Source organism: Grus americana, chromosome 1 (genome assembly GCF_028858705.1).
Source record: "Grus americana isolate bGruAme1 chromosome 1, bGruAme1.mat, whole genome shotgun sequence".
NCBI classification, from domain to species: Eukaryota; Metazoa; Chordata; class Aves; order Gruiformes; family Gruidae; genus Grus; species Grus americana.
Window position 1 is genome coordinate 2009343 of NC_072852.1, and position 24747 is coordinate 2034089.

At 51.6% G+C, this 24747-nt stretch overlaps 2 protein-coding genes across 2 annotated transcripts; one reads left to right on the top strand and one right to left on the bottom strand.

Moving 5' to 3' along the window:
• The first annotated feature begins 472 nt into the window (after positions 1 to 472).
• ASB13 (ankyrin repeat and SOCS box containing 13) lies at positions 473 to 11022 on the top strand. Its single transcript, XM_054813102.1, has 6 exons — positions 473 to 600; positions 2800 to 2987; positions 3861 to 4011; positions 5309 to 5443; positions 6782 to 6973; positions 8755 to 11022. The coding sequence occupies exons 1-6, from the start codon at positions 558 to 560 to the stop codon at positions 8880 to 8882; spliced, it is 837 nt and encodes a 278-aa protein (XP_054669077.1). The 5' UTR covers positions 473 to 557; the 3' UTR covers positions 8883 to 11022.
• An 11374-nt stretch (positions 11023 to 22396) lies between these two features.
• LOC129214192 (calmodulin, striated muscle) lies at positions 22397 to 22846 on the bottom strand. The gene has a single exon (XM_054845480.1). It carries the CDS (start codon positions 22844 to 22846, stop codon positions 22397 to 22399), a length of 450 nt encoding a protein of 149 aa, XP_054701455.1.
• Between the last annotated feature and the right edge of the window lie 1901 nt (positions 22847 to 24747).

Sequence of the window (24747 nt, forward strand, 5' to 3'; positions counted from 1 at the left end):
AGTACCCATTCCCCCACACACCAATGCTCCAAATACCCCCTCCACCACATCCCAATACCCCCAAGTACCCACTTCCCCCCAGTACCTCCTCCCCCCTGCACCAGTATCCCCAGTACCCCCTCCCCCCCCACCAGTGACCCCAGTACTCCTTCTCCCCTGCACCAGTGCCCCCAGTACCCCTTCCACCCACACCCCAGTGCCCCAAATACCCCTTCCCCCCCGCACCAGTATTCCCAGTACCCCTTCTCCCCCACACCAGTGCCCCCAGTACTCCTTCTCCCCTGCACCAGTGCCCCCAGTACCCCTTTCACCCACACCCCAGTGCCCCAAATACCCCCACACACACCAGTGCCCCCAGTCCCCCTCCCCCCCACACCAGTGCCCCCAGTACCCCGCCTCACCCGCACCGCCCAGTACTACAACTCCCGGCGGCCGCCGCGGCCGGAGCCGGGAGCCCGGAGGCGGAGCGGAGCGGAACGGAGGAGGCCGGAGCCGGCGGCCGCCCCAACGGTGCAGCAGCCGGCGGGCCCCCCCCCCTCCCCCGGCAGGCCCGGGCCATGGAGAGCCCCGGCAGCAGCGGCTCCCTGCGGGGCGAGATCAGTGCGTGGGGGGGCAGCCCGGCCCCGGGGTGTTGGGGGGGTGGGGTGGGTGGGTTTGTGCGTGGAGGGGTAGGGTTGAGCTGCTCCGGGGGGTGTTTAGCTGGGGGGCTGGTGCTAGCAACGTGGTTTGGGGGTGGGCAGGATGGTTTAGGGGTGGGCAGGATGGTTTGGGGGTGGGCAGGATGGTTTGTAGGGCGAGTGGCCTGTCCCAAGTAAAGGGACAAGAGGAAGGTGAGGATGCTCTTGGGAGAGCCCCTGCGTCTGGGCACGGGGAATTATCATTGTTCCTCCATGAATTAACATGCGTGTGTGATCTGAAGAGGTGGCGTTGGGGAGCTGGAGGAGAGGGGATGGCTCCCTCCTTGGAGGGAGATGGTGGGTGAGAGCCATGCAACACCCCAGAGGGCCCAAACCCTGCCTCCCGCCAGCGGCTGCTTACCAGGTTATCTCTGCAGGGCTGGAGGTGACAGAGCTGCTCGCATAGCTGCCGAGAAATCGTGCCCCTGGGATGGGGCACAGCAGGCTGGAACACCAGGCCAAGCCCGGCAGCCTGTCCTGAGGATGGACCGCAGCAAAGACCGTAGCGGGTGCAAGGCTGAGCAGTGCGGCTGGTTCCCCTGGTAGGGATGCTCTCTAGTTGCATCAGGAACTGGCCGTGTTCCCCTGCGTTGTGCTTCAGTTGGCGAGGCAGAGGTGTAAGTCCTCAACGTGCAGATTTAGGAGGTCTGGCCCCGGCTGCAGTCTCCCTCCTGATCCATAACCCCGGGTGCAGCCGGCTGGATGTGGATGTGGGATCCCCATCCATGGGGACCGATGATGTTATCTCTCGCGTGAGCCTGTCACATAAGGAACTTTGCAGTAGGAGAGCAGAAATTTGAATTGTCTGCAGTTTGCAGGTTTGGGTTTTTTGGAATGTGTGATAGACCTTTAATGAAATGCTGCTGGGGCTTGTTCTTCTTCCCAGTCCTGTTGGTGACAAGATGCTGCTGCTCGGTGGCTGGCAATTCAGGGGCTTCATCCTCTTTTGGACTTCTCACTGCTCTTGACACAAACCACCACTGGAGAAGCTCCACTGAAGGAGAAACATCCTGACCAGGGATATAGGCGAAGGGAAAGAGGATCTAACAAGTGAATAAAAAAGCCCACACATACTGTGTGCTGTGAAAATGCTGGTTCTCACGATTCCCTTTTGTGGGGGTGGTTTCACTTTTCGGGTCTGCTCCATCTTTCATAACCACTGGCTTGTGTTGGCATTTACTGTTTTATGCTGGTAAATAAAATGCTGCGTTTAGGGATGGAGAGAGGGATGGTCAGTCCAACTGAAATGCATGACAAAGTGTTTATTTTTTTAAAAATAAGGCAAATCTTCCTTTCTCTCCCACTTCACAGATGTGAGTTCCCACCTTGAAACAAGGGTCTTATGGAAATGTACTCAAAGGGGAGGAAATATAGCTGCAAGGTCTGTTTTGCTGGTGGTTTTTAGTGTTGACCTGCATGCAGACAACACCATACTCCTCCTATAAACCCTTCTTTTGCAGGGTACCCAGGCTCATGTTTTTACAGACAGCATTTTATCTTGCTGAAGGTTGCGTGAAAATGCACAGGACTGTTCTTTATTCGTTGCTTCCTTGAAAGCAAAACACACCTGCAAGGAGATGATATTGTCCGTTAGTGCTGGGAAGCTAAGCCCAGACTTGCCCCATGTAAGTGCAGATGCGAAGGTGTCGAAGCTAGAAACTTAGTTGTTGAAGCTCCGTTGACTTTTCAAGACGATAATTTTTAGGTGGGCTGAGTTGCTTTCTGGAGGTGTCCCATTTCTAGTGATTTTTAGACGGAGCCAGGAGGACAGTGCTCCTAATGCTAAACGGTTAAGAGTTTGCTGGGATGATTCTGGACCTGATGAATGCTGCTGGCGTTTGTACTTGGATAAAGTTCTGAGCAGGTACAGCAAAGTGTTTCAGAAACCATAAGGGAACCCAGCATTATAAACAGTCCCTGAGAGGGCAGCGGTCAATGGGGTACCCACAAACACGAAGCACCCCATTTAAAATCCCACGGTGAGGAATAAGCTTCTCGTTCCCAGCTCTCTCTTCTAGCTGCCAGCTTGTGTTCCCCTTCTGGTTTCTCCAGCAGGGAGACTCGTTTGTTCCGCATGTGTGATTTTATTTATTTACTTATTTATTTTTTCTTTCCTCTCTAGGCTTCTGGGCTGATCGAACACCAGTTCATGAAGCAGCGAGGCGGGGAGAAATCCTGCAGCTGCAGCAGCTGATAGAGAGCGGAGCCTGCGTCAACGCGGTCACCTATGACTCTATCACCCCGTTGCACGAGGCGAGCCTGCGAGGGCAAACGCAGTGTGTCAAGCTCCTGCTGGCTGCGGGGGCCCAGGTGTGTATTTGGGTCTGATCCAGCTGGGAACATCATCTTGATGTCTGAAGTTATTTCTGGGATCTGGATTCTCCCTGTCTAGCTCTAGGCTCTTTTTCATCGTCCTGGGCTTTCTTGACAGTTAGCAGAGGATGGCAGGCCTCTTCAGAGGGTGTTTGAGGTTGAGGAGGACTTAAAAAACTGCCTGGAATTATTTCTCTCTCTGTCTCCCCGCCTTCTTCTCCTCACTGACTTATCAACAGAGCCTGGGGTGACTAGAAATCTAATTTAGATGACTCGAGTATCTACAACTAGCTGGGTTGAATCGAGGGGCCAGAAGGGGAGCAGGGAACACGTAGCTTCCAGCAGGGATTTCTATTTATTCTTTTGTTTCTTCTTCTATTTCTTTAATTTTATTATAGAAACAAAAATCAGCTAAACAGAGTCTTTGGGTATAGCTGGCGATGACTGTTTTCAAGGGCTTGTGACTTCTGATGTGCTGAAGACGCAAAGCCAGTGACGTGAAGCACGTGTGCGCTCCGTGGTCCTTCTCGGTGCAAAGTCAGCTAGCCTGGCTGAGTCTGCTCATGAAGCTGGGCCTTGCACTAAAGCAGATGAGGAGTTGCATTGTGTTACTCAGTCGCAATGCTTGTAATCTTCATCAGGAGAGTGGTAGAAAAATATAATGATGGAAATAACAGCCTCAACTTGTGACATTAATGTACATCTGTGCCCTGAGAGTGGTGGGAACAGCACAAGCCAGGTTTATGGCAGGGCAGCCAACTCTTTCCTGAGCCCAGACTGTTTGTAGGGTTAAAAGAAGTAAAAACATAGGCAAGAGGGTGCTGCCACACAGCAGCCTGTGCGTACCTAACGTTTTTTTCTACCTTGAAGGTGGATGCCAGGAATATCGATGGCAGCACTCCGCTCTGCGATGCCTGTGCCTCGGGTAGCATAGAGTGTGTGAAAGTGCTGCTGTCCCACGGCGCCAAGGTGAACCCTCCCCTTTACACAGCATCTCCTCTCCACGAAGCCTGCATGAATGGTAAGCCTGCGCGGTTTTGTCTTTGCACGGTTATTTGCAGCTTGGGAAAAAAAAATACCCAACAAACAAACAACAAAAGCAGCTGCCAAATGCCTTAAATTGACCGTAAGCTGTTGTTGCCCATCAGACCATTAGGGAAGAGCAGAGCAGAGGGGAGTTTGTATCCTTTCCCTCTGTTCTGAGTTGAGATGGGATAAATTGTTCTGATTAAGACATGAGATTGTCTTAATCAGGTGGTTTTGTCCCAGACCCCTCCTGGTTGTTCAGAGCTGATCGATGAAGCTGTCAGGTGGGCAGAAAGTGCCAGGGACTGTTGGGCAGCATTGCTGCCTGTACTGCTCCTCGACCCTCTCGCAGCCTTTTCCAGCTGTAGGGTCTGTCCAGGGGATAAGAGAAAACTACAGGGGCCAAAATAATGTTCCACCTGGCACGTGCCAGCTGCTTTCTGCTCCCGCTGTCCCTTACTCAAGCCTCTCCTGGACATTTGGATCTGGATTATGGAGGAAGGGCAAGCATCAGGGGTGGCCGGGACAGCAGCAGAGGCGGGGGGAGCGGCAGAGGCGTATTTGAGTGTAATTCCAACCCTGAACTTACACTTGCACGAATGCAACAGTGGGAAAGCCAGGATGTGAGAGCGGCAATGTCCCCGTTAGATGGTCGTGACCAAATCTCTTAATCATTTTGTGCTTCAGTTTCCTCCTTGTAAGATGTAATACCTCCTTCTCTCTTCCCCTTCACCGTTTTTGTTATATGTTGTCCTGGACAGAGTATCCCTTCGACTATGAAGGCTGTGGGAGACAGCATTTTTGAACAAACAGGTAGTTACTTAAATATGCAGCTGTGAGCTCTTGCTTAGCTTTTCCTTGTTAAGCTTTTTTCCTAAGGCTTGATGATGATCACTGCCCATTTTCTGTTAAGTCGTTTATTAGCAATGGAAAAAGTAAACCTGGAGTGGTCTTGAAGGTGGTCTAATCCACCCAGGGCAGGATCAGCAATACAACCAGCTCCACGAACAACAGGCAATTTAGTGCAAACCGTTGAGTTCAGGTTTGTTTGACCTGACTCCCTGCGAGACCTGTTAGCTCCAGCTCAGTGCCGTGCAGATACGACTCTATTTCTTGTGTCCTAATCTTGGTCCTACAGTGTATTTACTGTGTAGGCTCACAACCATTTCTATTTTGCAGCTGTCACCCCAAATATTCAACAGGCTGTTTGGGGGTCAAACTGATCTCAGCATGCCGTACGCTCCCATTTGAGCTGGATTATTTCTTTTGACTCAGCTTTTCCCTTTCTAAAGGTAGCTCAGAGTGTGTGCAACTCCTCATCGACGTCGGTGCAAACTTGGAGGCTCACGACTGCCATTTCGGGACGCCCCTACACGTGGCCTGTGCCAGGGAGCATCTGGACTGTGCAAAGTTGCTGCTCAAGGCAGGTATGGCAGCCACAGGCTTTTCTTCTGGGTGGTGTCTGCGCGCAGCATTTCCCTCGGTGTTCCGCAGCGGCGTTCTTGTTGAACAGCTTATTCATTCACAGCATAATGTAGATGACAAAGGTGAAAGGTTTTTCCTTTACCTGAGCAAAGCTTAAGGCTTAAGCATTTTTTTCAGAGTATGCCTGTCAATATCCAGTTTGTGATGTTCCCAGTGACGTTCCCATTCTCTTATTTTAACAAAATTCAGAACTCTTCAGCCCCTTAGCGCAAAGTTTCAGCTTCTTCCCAAAAATGGTATCAACTGGTGGGCACACGTTCAGCTTTGGTAGCACAGTCGTATGGTTTTGGATAGGTGTTAGGGATGGACGTTAGGGTTTGATGTTGTACAGAAAACCAGAGATGAAGTCACATCATACCCCAGAGAGACCTGGTTAGTGTTATGCCCAGATGAATTTGCTAGATGTTCTGTGCTCCAGCTTTCACATCCCAGTTTTCTTGCTGCTGACTTTGGGGGAATTTAGAGTTGGACTTCTTGTCTTTGCCTGTGCTTATCAGGAGGAGATTTGGCTCAGCGACGAGGATTTGCTTCATTGAACATTAGTTGTCTAAAAATTACACATCTAAGCTAGTTTGTTTCCAGCTGCTCTGGTTCCCTGTCTTGGCCACCCGCTAATTGATTCCCCAGAAATGCCTGTTTCTCCTTGTTAATTATAAGAAGAGTTCAGTGTAGCCACACATATCTAAAAGTCAGTTGTTTGAATTCAGTGAGGTTCAGCTCACCTCTGCTGAACGAATCAGTTGATCAGATGCGAGCGGTTGTGGGGGGATTGGAAGGACCGTTTGCTGTCAGCTTATAAAAGCCAAACTTCCTTAACAAAAATATCTGTAACTAAAATTTGATGCTGCAGAAGTGTCTGATGGTGAGCTGCAACATCTCATGGGGCTGGGGTATTTCTGTTAAAGTAGTTAACAAAGTTGTCTCTGTTTGTCTTGAATGAGAATACTCCATTGAGATGACTGGGAATGGCTCTTTGCTGGCTTTGGACAGCACAGATTCAGGAAGCAATTCTGAACTTCACACTCAGCTGCTTATTTACACGGTAACATGGACTAAAGTCCTTTTTCTGCAAGGAAAACATAAAGCCAGAGAAGAAAACTCATCCATTGCCAGCACTGAGAACTTGTTCAGCAGTTTGGTTTCCTGTTTGTGCTGTTTTGTTTGGATCTTGTTCTAGCCGTGCGTGTTTTAACAGCAGTTTTTTCTCCAGTCAAACCACTTCTTATGTTTGGGTCAAGTGAGGCTTTCATGAACAGGTTTGTTTTTCTTTCTGGCCTCAGGGGCAAATGTGAATGCTGCTAAACTTCACGAGACAGCCCTCCACCATGCAGCAAAAGTGAAAAATGTAGATCTGGTGGAGATGCTGATTGAATTTGGAGGAAACATTTACGCAAGGGACAACCGAGGAAAGAAACCATCAGATTACACCTGGAGCAGCAGTCCCACAGCAAAGTGCTTTGAATACTACGAAAGTAAGTGAGATATGATCCCCTGTCCCAGGAATTCAATGACTGCCAACTCCACTGATCTCCGCTGAGATCATGATTCTCAGTTTGCTTTGATTTGTAGATCCCTGATCAACTTCCTGTGAAGGTATAGAGTTCTTGGTGGCAAACGTACGCCAGCTGGCTGTAGGCTAGCTCTGCTTACTTGTGGTTGAATGGCAGTGGTCAGATGGTCCAATTCAGGTCCCTCTCGTGTGCCAGCATGAGCATTTGTGCTTTAATACATTAAGTCAGGTGAAAGAAATCACCCAGTTGAAAACTCATTTTATTTGGGGCAGGGAACGTGTTAAAACTTTAGCTGTGCTGACTGTCTGATTTTGGAGGAGACATTTGACTGAGGTTTGAGGATGGCTTTAAGTCAAGCTTTGTCTTGGTTACCCTTAGAGGAGTAATTCACAGACCCTTCCAAGCATTTGCAGACTACTGCTGCACTGGATGATCCTAAAAAATCATAGAATCGTAGAATGGTTTGGGTTGGAAGGGACCTCAAAGCCCATCTAGTCCCAACCCCCTGCCATGGGCAGGGACACCCTCCACTAGCCCAGGTTGCCCAAAGCCCCATCCAACCTGGCCTTGAACACTGCCACGGAGCCAGGGGCAGCCACAGCTTCTCTGGGCAACCTGTGCCAGGGCCTCAGCACCCTCATCGTAAAAAAAAAAAAATTCTGTATAGGAAGAAAAATTTCTTCCTTATACAAGAATAAAGTATATTCTGGCTTTGCGGTCCTTTGTGTGCTGAGCACCTTATAGCCCCTTCTCCCTCTGACTTCTCCCTGTAGTAGTCTCTCCTCCAACTTATTCATTGCTCTCTTTTCTTAAAGAGCAGTGAAGTGTGCTGCTCTGGCTGCAGCTGAGCTGGCTGAAGAGATTGAACGCTGCATTCCCATACAAATACTCCTTATATCTCACCAGAGTTTACTGCCCCCTCAACCCACCTGGTGGAACTGCACATGTAGTTGTTTTTCAATGCAGACTGTTGTAAAAGTACTATTCTAGCTTTATTAGTTGGTTTTTTTTTTTCTTTTGATTTGTATCATTAAATTCGGGACTAGGTCCAGGACAGATGCAGATCTTGGAGGCTGGTGATTGCTGAGACTATGAGGGTATGGATGGTAGCTTCTTAGGAATGACTGCTTCCAGAGCAACATGCCCGATGATTGTCACTCTACGTCCATGCACGAGCATCGACACCCAGCGTAGAGGCTTCGGGCTGCAGATTGGGGGCTGTCTGGAAGGGGCTTGGGGAGTTTTCGTGGAGCTCTCAGCAGAGTGCTGAGTGGAAAGAGTTAACGCAGTCCTTAGACGGAGAAACAGAGCAGCAGAGAAGTGTTGGAAGTAGGTTTTGTTCCTATATGCAGTGTTGTTGAGGCTTAATACAGCATCACTAAGGGAAATTTGAAAGTCTTGGATAGCCCCAGTGGATCAGAGCAGGTGATCCGGTGGGCACCGTTGGGCTTCAGGGGATGCAGGCGAGGAAGGGAGCTGGGAGAAGCGCTCTGCAGCTGTGCTTAGTGTTTCTGGTGGGATTTGCCCGGGGATGAGCCTGGACAGAGCACGCCCGTGGCTCTGCAGTGCCTTCCTGGGGCCTGGGTGCTGTGGGAGGTCGAGCGCTTGTAAGCAGAGCCAGGCTCGTGAGCACGGTGGAGGCGATGCCAGGCGTCACCCTCCTGGGAGGTCTGTGCTCTGCAGGAAGATCAGCCGTCTGCTGAGCTGCAGCCCTAACTTTGGATCTTCTTTTCTCATTTTAGAAACGCCTCTGAGTTTGTCGCAGCTCTGCAGAGTTACGGTGAGGAAAGCCGCCGGGCAGCGAGCACTGGAGAAGATTGCCAAGCTAAATATTCCTCCGCGATTAATCCAGTACCTGTCCTACAACTGACAGGGGTGAAGGTGGCCGGGAAGGACGATATCTTTAGCTCCCGCAGTATGAAGTATCTGTTTCTTTCTCTTCTACCTCCCCTCAAGAAACTAATTTTAATTTAAGCAAACTGGTGTAAATAGTATTTATGAGGCAGCGCTTCCTTTTCTCTGTGGACAGGCTCAGACAAGGTGTAGCACTCGCTTGAAGTTGTAACCTCTGCTGGGGTGATCTGTTAGACTGTCGCTATGTTCGAGGCTGTAGCGCTCACTCTTTGAGTGGGATTAATCTTGCCTAATTTTACCTGTGCCTAGCCTAAACGCCTCTCCGTATGATCTAGCCAGGCTCCCTTCGCAGTCAGTGAAGAGAAATAGATACTTCTGGAGCATGATTCATCTGTCCTGTTTTAGATGCCCGTGCTGGGATGATAAGGTATGCCTTGGGAGCGCCTGTCTCCGCTGACTGCAAAGGGATTTAGAGGTGATGCCCTCGGATACGGACGTCTGTGTTTCCGCAGTGGGAGCGCTAGATCCCACCTCTGTGTTAATAACTCAAGTGACAACTGCCTAATGCCAAGGGACAAGGCTTGAGAGTCCTGCGTGCTCTAGCTGGAGGCAAATTAAGTCTCCAGCAAGCTCAGGACTAATTAGAGGCACTGCAACCGGTTACTGACTTTCCATGAACATCAGCGGGCTTTGGCTCAACACCAGCAGTGAGAACAAACTGCTACCAGATCAGGGTTGGCTTTGCCCATGCTCTTTCCTCGCTGAAGGTGAGCCAGCTCTTACTGTTGTGTTCCTCTAGGGTATCACCATGTCTAATTTTCAAACCCAAGCAGGAAGCAGGTCTCTCTGCATGTCCAAGGATGCTTCCCTCCAGATGGCTGGTCCCAAAATATATTTCTCCACTTGCTCTGAGTCACTGTGGGCACTCTGTTGGTTTTTACGTGCAATAAGTGGCAGAGCTGCTGCCCGGTGGTTCCTGAAGTACGGCAAGGGCACGTCCCTCGTGTGGTGGTGTGACAGATCCCTGTGGTGTATACCCACACGTGAAAGGCAATAGGAGGACTGGGCTCTGCCTTGGGCTTTGAGATTTTTATTTTTATTTTTCCCGCTCTGAATTTCTTTCTCAATGCTGGAGCCTCTCCAGAAGTTGGCAGCGAGAGCCAGCCCTGAGCCGTGCGCTGCTGAGTATTGTGCTGGAATCTTTTGGCTTCAGCAGGCGCGACTGCAGCTTTGCCTTTCAGTGATTTAAACCTTCAGGGTGACATTTGTATGAGCACAGCCAAAATTGTCATCTACCTTCCAGATGAGACATTACGTGTTGTCTGAAGGCAGTAACCTACAGGATACGTGGTACTAAGGGGATGGAGCTCCCTGATCTCCCCATGGGAAGTCTTAGCACTGTGATGAGAACAAATTCCTCCTCTGAATGACAGCAAACATTACGAAATCCGCCGTCTAACGGCTAACTTAGCATCGAGCTAAGTCATGGCTCTCAAAATCCTTCATGCTGTGAATTAACACCTGAGAGCAAACGGTCGCTTGCCTGCTGCCTGCAAGATCTCATGCTCACCCAGCCAGCACGATGCGGCTCAGCCTCAGGAGGGAGGGGGAAAATAGCATAAGCACAGAGTTAAAGAGCTGAGGTGGAACTGAATGCACTTTAATGGTGACCAGCAAATCACTTTGTCTTTTAATTTTTGGTTAGGTTCGTTTTTCCCCCGCACCCCTGTGTTACAGAAAAAATTTTGAGATCCTGCTCTTCGGGGGATTGTCTATTTATAATTCTATCGGATTTTAGTGTTTAAAGTATCAGAAATGTGAAATTCCCAAGAAGCTCAGGGAAGCCCTAGAGATGTTTATTGTGGGATTCATCCCTGTGATTGATAGGATAAAGGTTTTGTATTGGATCTTTCAAGAAAAGCTTCCTCAGCCCAAAATGCATGTCCTTACAGATAAGTATGTATTAGCAAAGTGCACCTTTCACTAGTCTAGGGTGAAAACTTTCCCTTTTGGTTGAAATTCCCTTGTTATGTTGCTTTTTTTAAACATTGCCTAAGCTGGTGAAATAATGAAATGGTAAAGTCCAAGTTTCCAATGTAAAAACAAAAGACTCCTCAAACAACCGAGAATAAAATTATAAGTTCCTATTTACCTCATCTTTATTTTTTTCCTCTCTTTTAAGTCACCTCTCTGGTAGGTCCCAAAGTTTGGTTATTTTTTTTTTTTTAATCTCTTTTAAGAGGTCCTGCTGATCAATGGATGTGTCCAGGAAGGACTTACTGAGAGAGCTACACATCTCTTGGGTGGTAGCAATAGCCAGACTCGTTCAGTAGCAGTTTTCTTAAGACATCTGCATGTTACGGCCATGTCTGGAGGGAGACGTGTTCCAGGAAAGTCCTTTGAGACCCAGCGAGCCACAAAACAACACCTGAGTCCTTCCCCGACGTGCTGTGGTACTGAGGCAGGTGGCCAGATCATGCCATGGCTGTTGATGACCCGATGGATGTTTTATTTGTGCGTTTCTGGGTTTCTAAACTGCAAGTGAAAATTGAGATTGAGATTCTTTTTAATCTTTTATCCAACCTGTCTAGCACTCGGTTCTTTTAATCCTGCAGGGATTTCTCAGCTGATTTTGAAGTATCTTCTAAGCTACTGCATTTTACAGCTCAGATTACAGGCAGAGTAGATGTGAAATTAAACCTATGCGATGTTTTGGCTTCCCTTAACATCTCAGACTGCAATTTTTGCGGCAGTTAGCAGTTACTGCACGAGTAGCAGCATTATCCTTGCTGCAGGTATAGCCTGGAGAGCTGAGAATCGCTGCAGCCGTCCCAAAGTAAGATGAAAATTAGAAGCTTTGGAGATAATATTGCCCTAACAGAGGTTGCGGGCTACGCTGGGGGTCAAATTTGGATTACAGTCTTTCCTCTCCTGGTGAATTGCTGAGGGTACCTCTGCTTACTAATACAAGAAGCTGTGGCAGGTTGTTGGAGAGCCATCCCCAGCACTCCACTTCTGCTAACTCATCCCATTGCATTGCCCTGCTTGACGTGACCAGAGGTGGACTGCTCAGAATCGCCCACAAGACATCCCAGAGGCCACGGACGCGTCGTTCTATATCCCATTAAAGCCGTACCCGTCTCTCATTGCACCATCGCATCGCAGGTATGGATTGGGAAGGGCTGTTGTGGCTGCCCCCCGAGAGATTCCTCCTCCAGTTATTGTTGTACTGGTTGTGTTTTGTTTCTTAGGTGGTCTCAAGAGGACCTTATCTTCCGGAAGTTTTATGCATCTCGCCTGGGTGAGGTACTGTCTGGCCACGTAGGGTTGAGTTGTTTCAGTTATGGGTTAAAAAAACTTGGAGATTCCAAACACCCAATTCACGCTTAGTTAATAGGGACTGGGTGCCTTTGCTGTTTCAGTGGCGGCCGAAGGACCCGTGGGTTTCTAAAGAGTTTGAGAATTGTTGGGAATGAAAAAGGCTGGCTGAATCATGGGTATTACTAAGTGAAACTCCTCGGCTGACTCTGCTTGGGTTACAGTCTCTGCTTTATTTTTATGTCAGGTTCTGGCCATTATTTGACTTTGTTCACCCTTTAATCCAAATGTCAAATCAGGGCATGAATCCAACGCAAACAAACCCAAACCCACCAGGCCGGTCCTGCTTTCATCCATCCCCTTCCTGGGCTCCCCAAATTGCAAACCCAGTTGAGCATTTCGGGCCACCTCCCATCTCCTGTGGGTTTTCTCCTTCCTGCACCACCAGCTTTGCTATGGGTCCAGCAGCACGGAGAGCGGTCTGAAATAACCCCGCTGCTTTGGCGAAACCCAGGTGAGAACAGGGTTTTGCTTTCATCCATGAAAATCATCTTTCCGACAGTCAGTCTTGCTCCTGGGCGCTGCTGGTTGGGCTTCTTAAGGTCGGCTTGTGAGCGGGAAGTTTGATCGTAGCAGCTTTTCTCTGACTATGTGAAGTTTATCCAGAAAAAACAAGGTGTGACTGAAGCTGATGCCTTGGAAGAAAGCCTCGTGACGCTGAAGAATTAACTCCTTGTAACAGCAGCAGCCGTTGCTTTCCCCAGACGAGGTGGAGAGGAGCCACCCTTCCCGTCCGTGCATGAAGGAAGGATTTGTGCTGTTGGTTGCAGCTCTCCGACTCTTGGCGTAAAGAAGCGGTGGAGAAGGGAAGACATTGACCACGAACAAGGTTGTTGTGGGTTTTTTCTTTTTTTATTTTTTAATATCTTCAGGGGATTTTGTACAAGAGAGCAAACCCCAAGAGCTGCTCCAACCTTAGCAGCAGCAAACAAAGACCTCAGTGTCCTCTGGAAAGTGGCATCTGAAGATGAGTAACGCAGTGGTTGCATCATGTTTAAGGCAAGCATGAGCATGAAGTATCTGTTCTACCTCTGGATTTAAAAAACAACCCAAACGCTGAAGACGTTCAGTATTTACCTGAGCTTCCACACACCCTGTTCATCACTTCCTCCTTTCTTCAGGGGAACAAGCGATCTTGCAGACACTTGCAAGAAGATGGCGCCTGTCCCGCACGCTTGAGGGGGAGCCGGTGTAAAGCCGCTGTAAAGCGAGTTGGGGACGTCTCTGCTGACTTGTGCTTGCTTGAGGTCCAGCCTTGGGCAGCTCGGAGGCTGGTGAACGTCCTGTTCCCTGGCCCATGGGTGGCTGGAACAACACTTGTTTTGAAATCGGGGCTTTCAAGGCCAAGGGTGTTATTTTCAAACTCAAAGCCAGCACCTAAATCTGTAGCAAGGTAGTGAAGCATCAAGGAGGAAAATCCCTACTGATTTCTTGAAACCTTGACTACTTCTACGTGGCACCTTTAGGTTTGCCTGTGCTGTTAGTTAACCCCAGACTCTCCTCCCTGCAAGCCACTGGGGACAAAAACCTCCTGAGTCCTGCAAAAAACCACCCCAAACCAACTCACTTTTCCACCCAACAGTGTAGATTCAGCTTGTGCTTCGGTAGGTGTCTGCAATACCGTGATGGCTTCTCTGGGTTTAGATGCTGAGGCACCAGGCTCCTAAAGCATTGACCTCTGTTTGGAAAGAGTACAGCACGTTATGAAGATGCTATTCGTATTTATACTTGATTATCTGTTTTTTAATGGTTTCTAACATGTAGTGACAGTAAGATTTGGGCAGGTGCAAACGGGCTGGAGCGTTATTAATGATTAAAACCCGCTCTGAAAGGTTTCATCTGTGCTTGACCGTGTTTCTTCCATAGATGGCTGCAGTTGGGGTGTGGGGTCTGCGTGGGAGCCCTGCCAGCTCCCCTTGCCTCGTCAGCCTCATCCCTAATTGCAGTGATGCTGCGGGCAGGCAGTGCGTGAGCCTGTGGCTTTATGGACTGGTGAAACCAGCTGAAATTACCTTCCTGAGGATGAACCAGCCCTGGTTGACTGCGTCCACGTCCAAGTGGAAACCAGTAACGAGTGGTGTTCCTTAAGGGTCTGTACTGGCACAAATACTATTTAATATCTTCGTCAACGAAGTAGACAGTGGGACTGAGTGCACCTCAGCAAGTTTGCAGATGACACCAAGCTGAGTGGTGCAGTTGATTTGCTAGAGGGATGGGATGTCATCTAGAAGGACCTTGACAGGCTTGAGGAGCGAGTCCGTATGAACTTCATGAAGTTCAACAAGGCCACGTGCAAAGTCCTGCACCTGGGGCAATCCTCAGTATCAATAGAGAACAGGGGATGAATGGACTGAGAGCAGCCCTGAGGAGAAGGACTTGGGGATGTTGGGGGATGAGAAGCTCAACATGACCCAGCAATGTGCGCTGGCAGCCCAGAAAGCCAACTGTGTCCTGGGCTGCATCAACAGCAGCGTGACCAGCAGGTCGAGGAAGGGGATTCTGCCCCTCTGCTCCCCTCTGGTGAGACCCCCCTGCAGTGCTGCGTCCAGCTCGGGGGTCCCCAGGACAAGAAGGACATGGAGCTGTTGGAGCGAGTCCAGAGGAGGCCACGGAGATGATCCCAGGGCTGGAGCACCTCTGCTGTGGAGACCTCAGGCTGAGAGAGTTGGGGTTGTTCAGCCTGGAGAAGAGAAGGCTCCAGGGAGACCTTAGAGCCCCTTCCAGTCCCTAAAGGGGCTCCAGGAAAGCTGGAGAGGGGCTGGTGCCAAGGGCAGGGAGTGACAGGCCAAGGGGAATGGCCTGAAGCTGCAGGAGGGCAGATGGAGATGGGATGTGAGGCAGAAATCCTTCCCTGTGAGGGTGCTGAGGCCCTGGCACAGGTTGCCCAGAGAAGCTGTGGCTGCCCCTGGCTCCCTGGCAGTGTTCAAGGCCAGGTTGGATGGGGCTTTGGGCAACCTGGGCTAGTGGAGGGTGTCCCTGCCCCTGTCAGGGGGCTGGAACTAGATGGGCTGTGAGGTTCCTTCCAACCCAAACCAGTCTGGGATTCTATAAAAACAGGCTTGTTTTTGTGATGGTCACAGGAGCAGGCTGGCTGAGATTTTGAGAGGACACTGAAATGATGAAGACCAAGCCCCTCATCTCCCTAAAAAGTTTCAGTCCATGTTTCCCAGGGATGCTTCCCACCTCTCGCTGCAACGTGGGGAGGAGCTGGGACTGGGAAAACCTCTTCTCCCTGGGCAGCTTGTGAAGGGATTGGGTGAAACTCTGAGTCCCAGAGGAAAACGGAGGCTGGAAACAACATCCCAAGGGAGCTGGGAGGAAGGTGATGCTGTCTGGGGACAAAGGGATGGTCCCTCTCTTCCCTAAGAGATGCTCTCTGGGCAACCTGCTCACTGGGTCCTCGTGGACTGGAGGAGCCGGTTGGGGGGGGGAGGAAGATATACCTGTGGGGTTTTGGGGAGGTGGGTTTTTTTGGGGGGGTGTGGGGGTGTGGCTGGCACTGATTTATGATGGGAGTGTGAAAAGCTTCAAAATCTGCAGGTTTTGTTGCAGCTGGGGTTGCGAAGAGCCACTTCCCCCCGGGGTGCCGCTTGGCGGTGCTGCTTCCCCCCCAGAAAAAGCAGCAAAACCTCCCCAGGGAGTGGGAAATATTTAACCGGGTGGATCTGCTCCAGCCACGTTTTCATGGGAGAAAGACAAATCCTGGAAAAGCTTTGAAAATCTGCTCCCCAAAACAAGCCCGGACGATTTTCCGTGGGCGGATGGCAAAGGCATCGCGCGTCCCCGGAGCCAAGATGTTCTTTTATTCCAGCGAAGCTCTTAAATCTGCAAACACGGATCTCGTTTCACCTGTATTTGTTTTTGGTTTTTTTTTTTTCACCCCATTATCCTGGTTAAAAATGAACGACAACAACAAATCGCCTCCAGACAACTCAATTCCTGTCTCCGGGCTTCAATTCTCCGTGTCGCAAAAAGCTTTTTCACATTTCCCCAGATCTGTCAGTAATTAAATTCCTGCTGATCTCGGCTCAGGGGGTGTGTGTGTGTGTGTGTGTGCACGTTTTTAGGGAGAAAAAATGTGAATTGAGGGAAAGCCGTGTGAACCCAGCTCGGCTGGGGCAAGAGTGGAAGCGTGGGGCAAGTTGTGCCTCCCCAGATGGCATGAAAATAGGGCAAAAAATAGTGATGGAGGGGCTGCGAAGCAGTTATTTCTGCCTTTCAGCTTTGCCTGGGCTCATTATTTTTTTTGGCATCTCGTCTTGTGAGGGCTGATTTGGGGCTAGTATGGACCAAAGTGGGAAATTAAGGTGGGTTTGTTTTTTTTTTTTAAGCTGTAAAGAGGGGAAGGCGCTGGGCTCTAAAGCTGCGGAGATGGGGATGGGGTTTATTATTGTTTTATTTAGCATCTCCGGGGGGGTGATTTATAGAGCTACGGCACCGTCCTCCTGCCTATTCGGGGTGGGGGGGGGGGGAGAAATGAGGGAAAAAGACCCCAAAATCTCCTCCGGCTGGGATGCGGTGGGCTGTGGTTACGTGGGGCTGCCGGCACGCCGGCGAGTGGGGCCGCGTGCGTGGCGGCTGAGGTCATGGCGCTATTAATTTCCCGTTAAAAGCCCCGACGGCTCTGGCACTGCAGGGATGGAAAATGAAGCAGCTCCGATTGCGGCCGCTGCAGTTAACCCCTGCGGGGATGCCTAACTTTTTGGGTTGAGAGAGCCGAATCCCACAGTGCCAACGGTAGACTACATCCCTTGAAGGTTGATGGTCACCACCTTGGCCATCCTACGGCTGCTGCAGGTCCTTATTTGGCTCCTGGGGGACTCGGGGTCCCTTGAGATGGCCAGGAAACCCTCCTGGCGCCTACAAAGACCTCATCCGATTTAATCCCCCACCAGCCGGCCGGGCTGGAGCCGTATCTGCCCACCCTGCGATGCTGGAAACCCGGCCATCGCTGAGCGCACGGGGAGCTGGCGGCTGGTTGCATTTCATGCTCGAAACCGCCCCCCCCCGCAGGGCTGAGACCGGGGGTTTATTTTGGTAACTTGAACTTGGGAAACCCTTCGGCCATGGGAAGGGAGGAGAAGAACCTTGTGAAATGCGGTGGCAGCTGGGGGCTCCCGGCGTCCCCGTGAGGAACCCCATGCATCTTCGCAAAATCCCTTGGGGCTTCGTGCTGAGCCTTGGGAACGCCGGGGAAATGAGATGGGGGGGGTGGGGAGGTGTCCCCCCCTCCTTGCAGTAGGTCACAGGGCGTTAGAGCAGCCCTGGGACCGCTCTTGGCTCATCTCGAGCCCCAACAAACTACCTGGCATTGGAAGAACATGGGGGGCCCTGTCCTGGTCGGCTCTCCTGGTCACACTTGTCCCCATCTCCTGATTGTTCTGGTCTCCTCTTCTTATCACACTTGTCTTCTGCTCCGGCCTATCCCCAGCCCAAAGATTTGTCCCCTGGTCCCACTTGTCTCACTGGTCTCTTCTCCAACTTGTCTCCATCTCTTGGTCCCACTTGTCCTTGTGCCCTGGTCCCACTGGTCCCTTCTCCTTGTTCCACTTGTCCCCATCTCCTGGTCCTATTTGTTCCATCTTTTGGTCACATTTTTCCCCTCTCCTAGTTCTTCTTGTCCCCAACTCCTGGTTCCACTGGTCCCATCTCTTGGTCATGTTTGTCCCCAACTCCTGGTCTCATTTATTTCCCTCTCCTGGTCCTGTTGGTCTCTTGGTCGCATTTGTCTTCTCTCCTTCTCCTACTCATCCCCTCTCCTCGTCCCACTTGGTCCCCCTCCCTGTCCCACTTGTCCCCTCCCTGGTCCTGCTCTCAGAGGCAGCAGAGGCAGTTTTGGTGCAAATTCAGTAAGATTCGGTGCAGCTTTTTGGGGAAGCCCAATGCAGCCCCCCCGACCCGCTGACACCTCCCGTCCGGCCCCGGCAAGCACAGCCGAGAGAGTAACGTGATTTTTTTTTTGAGCTGAGTCCAGGGAAACTCGTGTCACGCAAAGCAGCTCGGTGCCTTGGGTGCAGTTGGGCATCTGCGCTGTGGTGGTACCCACAGTCCCACGTGGTGCAAAGGGGCTAATGCCAAGGGGGAAAAAAAAAAAGGGGGGGGGGGTTAAAACCAACCTCTCTGGTCCCAAAATTAGGCACTTTGCCCCCAAACAGTTCCCCATCTGGTGCAACATCGAACTTGGGGCTGGATCTGGCCCCAAATTGGTCCGTTCAGCATCTTCTTGGCCATCCCCAGGCACCGTGGCCCATCCTGCCTCATGCCCCGTGCCCAGTCGTGAGGCCATTTGGGTTTAATTGTTTAATTTTTTTTTTTTTATTTTCTGACCCAGAGAGTAATTTCTCCTTTCACAAATAACCTGCAAGTGAAAAAAAAAAAAACAAAAAATCAAAAAAACCCAGCATGAAAAAAATACTTTAAAACAGGTTAAAAAACAGCCCTGAGAAATGAAACTATTTTCTGCCAAACTAAATATTGGCAAGACGGATTTGCGAAGGGTTTGGGTAATTTTTTGGTTTGGTTTGGGTTGGGTTTGGGGGGGGGAAATTTGGTTTGTTATTTATTCCCCTAAGCACAACCTGGGTTGCTGCACCCCGACCGAGCTGTCCTCCCGTGGGCATCCCTTAACCCCTCACCCCACCAACCCCACATCAAAAAAAAAAAAAAATCCTTTTTTCCCCACTTTTTTACAGCAGCAGAGTGTCGAGGGGCCTCCCCTTCCCTCAGGCAGCGACATTTCCCAGGCAATACGTCATGTTTGCTTAAGAGCGGAGTTATTGCCGGGGAGGAGGAGGCAGGGAGCTGCGGTCCTGGGGGCTGTGGAAAGGGGGAAAAAAATGGGGGAAAATGGGGGGGGGGGGAATTCTTTTCAGTATCCTTTGGGAGGGCTCGGAAAAGCTTCTTGGTCTTCCTTGGGGGTGGTCTGAGTGTTGTTTCCCCAGCAGTTATTGAATGCTTTCGTAAAGCCTGGTTGCTGAAATGTTATTGAAATATTTGCTAAGTATTTTTTTATCGTTTTGCTAAAATAAAAGGGAACGGAGAGACGTTGTGACTGATTCAGCAGCATTAGAGTAGAAGCATCTCCGGTCCCCCATGGTGGGTGATACTGAGGGGGGGGCTCAAGAGCTGCTTTTCTTCTAAAAAGTATAATTTTATGGAAAATCTGTGTCCAGGTGAAGCAGAACTGTGAGCAGGGAAGGGGAGCGATGGGGGGTATGGTTGGGCCCGTTTCTGGGTGGTGCTGGAGTCCTCACTGGCTTTTTTGTTGGAAAAGCTGGAGGAAAATATACGGGAAGGTGGTTTGCCAGTGGTGGAGATGGGATCGGCTGCTACAGTCTGGATCCAGGAGATCCCCCAAGTCCCATCGCAAGGGATCGCCCATGCCCCATCCTGCAGGATCCTCCAAGGTCCGTTCTAGGTGATCCCCATGTCCCATCCTAGATGAACCCCCAGGTCCCACTCCAGGTGATCCCCCATGGGCCATTCTAAGTGAGCCCTCATCTGCCACCCCATGTGGTCCCACCTCACGTCCCATCTTAGATGATCCCTCAGATCCCATCTTAGATGGTCCCAACCTAGATGATCCCCCAGGTCCCATCCTGGGTGATCCCCCAGGTCCAATAGCAGGGGATCCTCCAATCCCCATCCTAAGTGATCCTCAGTGTGATCCCAGGTGGCCACCCCCTCCCAGGTCCCATTTTACATGATCCCCCAAGTCTTATTCCAAAGGATCTCCCAGAACTCATCTGAGATAGTCCCCCAAGCTCCATTGTAGATGGTCCCCCATGTCCCATCCCAGGTGACCCTCTTCCAGGTCTCCTCTTAGATGGTCCCCCAGGTCCTATCCCACGGGTTCCCCCAGGTCCTAGCCTAGATGATCCCCCAGGATCCATCTCAGGTGACCCCTAACCCGGATCCCACCCTGAGGTTTCCATCTCCAGGTGCAGACGACTATCCCGACCAGGTTTTGGGGTGAAAATGGCTGGTCTCTCTTCCTGGCACCCCACCTTTCCACCCTGCATGGACCCCTCCCACCTCCCAGGCACCGAGCGCATCTCCCATACCCGCTCAATTAATTTAATCGTTAACCAACGCCCGATTCAAACCGCCCTGTGAGTCATGGATCTGCCTTGCGTGGGGGGAGGCGGCGTGCAAGCTCCGGGATGGATCCTGCACACCCCCTCAGCTCCTTTTGGATTTTTTTTTTCCAATTTTGGCTTCAAAAACTGGATTTGAGAAGCAAAATCCCCTCCCTTGGCAACGCTGAAGCAAACAGGACCCTCCCGTCCATCCGCCTGTCCATCCTGAGTGACCCCGGTGGAAACCTTCCCTCAGTGCTCCTGAGCATCGAATTGAGGGAGAAACAGGCAAATGCACAAATAAACTTTCTTCTCCGTGCCGGTGCGGTGGCTGATGGGGCTGCGGAGCCGCTGTTTCTGGCTGGGCTCCAGCCTCCCGTTAAAGATCGTTGTTAAGAAAAACCAGCTCAGGATAAGTGGCGTGAAAAAATAACTCCGGTAATTAAACAACCCCAGAATAGAAGGAGAAAAGGTCAAGCCTAAAAATACAGGGTATAGTTTTGCCTCTGAAACATGGCATTAATAAATAATTGTGTTTTTGGGAAGGTCTAATTTTAGCGGCTCGGGTACAATAGCCTGGTGTGACCCCTTTGCTTGTTCTTGATCTTGCTGGATTTGGGGCTTTTTTTTTTTTTTTTTTTTTTTTTTTTTGCTGGGCTTTACTCCGCTCTCGTCCCTTGCAGAGCTGCAGGCAGGTTGGATGCGCGAGCAAGAGGGCAGCGCGTGGCGAAAGCGCTGGGTGCTGGGTGCTGGGTGCTGGGGGCCGTGCCCGGGGTGGAGTGAGCATAAGCGTGCTCAGCACCCCCATCTGGCACGCAGGTACCTGCCCGGTTTTCCCAGCGTCGGGAAAACAACCGGCATTGCCAAAGATCCTGGCCCCAGGGATGGGCTGGAGGTTGGGGGGGGGCGGTGTGAAGTCTTCGTGGTGGCTTGAACATTCCTGGAGCTGCGATGTCCCCCATGAAACAGCTATGCCCTGCTCATGCCGCCTCCCTGCTTGCTCGTTAGTGATTGAGCACTAATAAGACCCATTATAATTAATTCTCCTTCAATCCCCTCTGTGTAGGGAATCACCCCAGCCCCGGGGCGGGAGGGCGGCTGCGATTGGGTTTCACTGTGGGGGAAACTGAGTCACGGGGAGCACGACGGGGTGGATTAGGGCCAGGAAAGGTGCATCCTGCTCTACTCACCTTTAGGATGGGGATTAGGGCTAAAGCCAGCTGCCAACTCCCCTCTTGGCTTAGGGGGGGGGAAAAGGGCCCCCCGGCACCCTGGGGGTGCAGACAGCAGACCCCAAAAGTGATGGGGATTTGGGGTGGGGATGGCCAGAACCCTGGGGGCTGTGGCTGGAGGGTGCCCAGCACCCATGAGGGGCATCTTTCCAGCTTGTAGGGAAAAAGGATGGGGGGAGAGAGGATGGGGGTGATGCAGGGCTAGACCTTGGCTGGAGTGCACCGATGTCAGTGATTTGGGGAGGTTGTTTTTCAGCAGGGACCCCAAAGAGAAGCTGAAGGAAGCACTGGCAGCCATGGGGGGACATTTCTTTATTGAACTCGGTGCGGTGACAAGGGACGTATGGTGCCCACCAGCACCTCTATGGACACGAGAGGTGCGTCTCGTGGGGGGTCGTGGGGGGGGACCTCCCATGTCTGTCTGCACCCTGAGCCCCATCCTGCCAGGTGACATGCCCACATCCGATGTAAACGCTGGCTGGTGATGCTCCAGTTGGGATAAAAGAGGATTTTCCAGCCTGGGATGGTGGAGAGAAGGCGGAAGGGGATGGAAGGGCTGGGGGACCACCACAATCTCTGTTCCCTATGAAGAAATTAAGGAAAAATTAAAAAAAAAAGCACCATGAACATTGATTTTTTCCAACTGCCAGCAAGACTTGCAGGGCAGGAGGTGGTTGGGATGGGGGAGATGCAAGATTTGGGGTTGCAATGGGTGGGGTGGCCGTTGCAATGGGGGGGGTGGACCCTTTAGTCCGGGACTTTCTGTGCACGTGGGGTTGGGCGCAAAGCTGCATCCCAGTGAGTTACCTGTGGGTTGGGGTTGGAGGAGAGTGGTGGTGGGCTCACTTCTCTGTCATCATCCTCACGAACTCCTCGTAGTTGACCTGGCCATCGTTGTTGCAGTCGGCCTCCTTGATCATCTCATCCACCTCCTCGTCCGTCAACTTCTCGCCCAGGTTGGTCATGACGTGCCGCAGCTCTGCCGCGCTGATGTAGCCGTTGCCGTCCTTATCAAAGACGCGGAAAGCCTCGCGGATCTCCTCCTCGCTGTCCGTGTCCCTCATCTTCCTCGCCATCAGCGAGAGGAACTCCGGGAAATCAATGGTGCCGCTGCCATCGGCATCCACCTCCCCCACCATGTCCTGCAGCTCCGCTTCGGTGGGGTTTTGCCCCAGTGAGCGCATGACGGTGCCCAACTCCTTCGTGGTGATGCAACCATCTCCATCCCGGTCGAAAAGGGAAAAAGCCTCCTTGAATTCGGCAATCTTCTCCTCCGACAGCCGCTCGGCCATGGTGCTCCCAGCTCACACGCGGCTCTGCCCCGGCACGCTGCGGTGCGCCGGTGGGGAGGTGCAGATGGGTCCTCCTCCCTACTTCCCTGCCTCTCCCCGGAGGAGGAGGAGGCAGGAGCTGGGGCATGTGGGAGAGGCTGAGCCATGGGGTCAGTAGAAACGGTTCAGCCAGACCATGGCAGAGCGGGCAGGGGAGTTTCAGGGTGTCAGAGAAGAAGTGTGATCGCCAGCCCCCTTGGGCCACCCTGGCTGCCGTCCTGCTTGCTCCGCCGGTGGCATTTCGCGGGGCCGGTTCCTAACGAACCCCCTAATTAAGGGATTTGTGCTGTGGCTTGCAGCAAAGCGGCGGTTTCGGGGAGAGGCAGGGCGCTGGCAGAAGGGGGGTGATACACACTATTTTTGGCTATTTAAAGGCAATTTTGGTGGGGTTTGGAGTTGTGCAAAGGCCTCCAGCCCTGCATGGGGTGGGGGGTGTGTGGTGGAGAGGGGTCCCCTCCCATCTCCCTAGCCCTGGGGCCACCACGGCGATGCTGGCAGCATGTCAAACCTGCTGAGGGAGGGTTGCCTTGTGCAGGTCCAGGCAGACCCTGGCTGCCTGGAGCTGACGTGCTCCACGCTGACGGAGACCTGAATCAGCCGTGATGCCTCTTCCGGGCTCCCTGAGAACGGCCCCGCGGTCCCCCCGGGGCAGCTGACGTGGTGGAGCATCAGGTGAGCAGTGTCATGAGTCCTGCCCTGGTTAGTCAGGGATTAACCCCGGGGCTGAGTGAGGGTTAACCATGTTGTAACGGCCTGCTTTCGTTTTTACTCATCTCTTACAGCAGGGTGTACAGGGGGGTTCAGAGACAAATGAGGATGAGGGCTATTTCTCTGTCCATCCTACTGTCCATTCATCCCTCCATCTATTTATCTGTCCATCCATTTATGCACGTATCCATCCATCCATCCATCCGTGTGTCCATCCATCCACCTAACCGCATTACCATCCATTCATCAATGCATCCACCCACCCATCCATCCATGTGTCCATCTATCCACCTAACCACATTGTCATCCATCCATCCATCCATCCATCCATCCATCCATCCCACCAACCAAACATCCACCCAGCCATCTGACCATGTGTGCATCCACCCACCCAACCACATTATCATCCATCCATTCATCTGTCCATCCACCCATACATCCAGTTGGCCATCCCTCCCTCCATGCATTCACATTGCCATCTATCTACCTCTCCTTCCAACCATCCATCCCTCTTTTCTATGTGCCCATAACAGCCAAGTGACCTTCACCAGCTGGCCCAAGGAGCTAATGGACCAGATGATCAGGCGCAAGCAAAAGATAGTTTGACTTTCTTGGCTACAAGAAAATGGTACCAGTTTGCCCCAGTTTAATCCAGTGAGGAATTAGAGCTGTGGGATTTGCAGAAGGCCACAAAACAGAAGCCAACCCATGGGACAATTGAGGAACGTTGGGAAACAGGGCCTCCAGGTGGGACAAAGTGTGGGAGGGGATCATTGTCTTGAGGAAAAACTCATCTGGAAAAAACACCAGGCATGTAAAACGCTGCAGTTGCAGGGAGGAATCGGCCGAGCCGTGCCGGGAACCTGTCTGGCGAGAGGCACGGCGCTACTCACCCCACGAGTGCGTTTCGGGGAGGGGAGGTCCTGGCAGCTTCTCTTGTGCAACGAGCTGCTCCCTAATTGTCTAATTGCCTGCGCTTGCTGTTCTGCTCCAGATTTAATAAGATCGACTCAAGATTGCTGTGAAAAAGCCCCGAGCAGCCAAGCGAGGAGCCAAGAGGAGGGGGAGCTGGCTCAGACCCAGCTGGGAGAAGCAAACACCAACAGATAACGGGTGTTTTCAAAGCCCGGGAGGATCAGGGTGTTTGTTTAAGC

Excerpts from the sequence above, each read along its gene's own strand:
- ASB13 (XM_054813102.1), top strand. The coding sequence starts at position 558 with ATGGAGAGCCCCGGCAGCAGCGGCTCCCTGCGGGGCGAGATCA. Across the intron at positions 601-2,799 it reads CTCCCTGCGGGGCGAGATCA|GCTTCTGGGCTGATCGAACA; the intron begins GTGCGTGGGGGG and ends TTTCCTCTCTAG. Across the intron at positions 4,012-5,308 it reads CCACGAAGCCTGCATGAATG|GTAGCTCAGAGTGTGTGCAA; the intron begins GTAAGCCTGCGC and ends CCCTTTCTAAAG.
- LOC129214192 (XM_054845480.1), bottom strand. The coding sequence starts at position 22,846 with ATGGCCGAGCGGCTGTCGGAGGAGAAGATTGCCGAATTCAAGGAGGCT.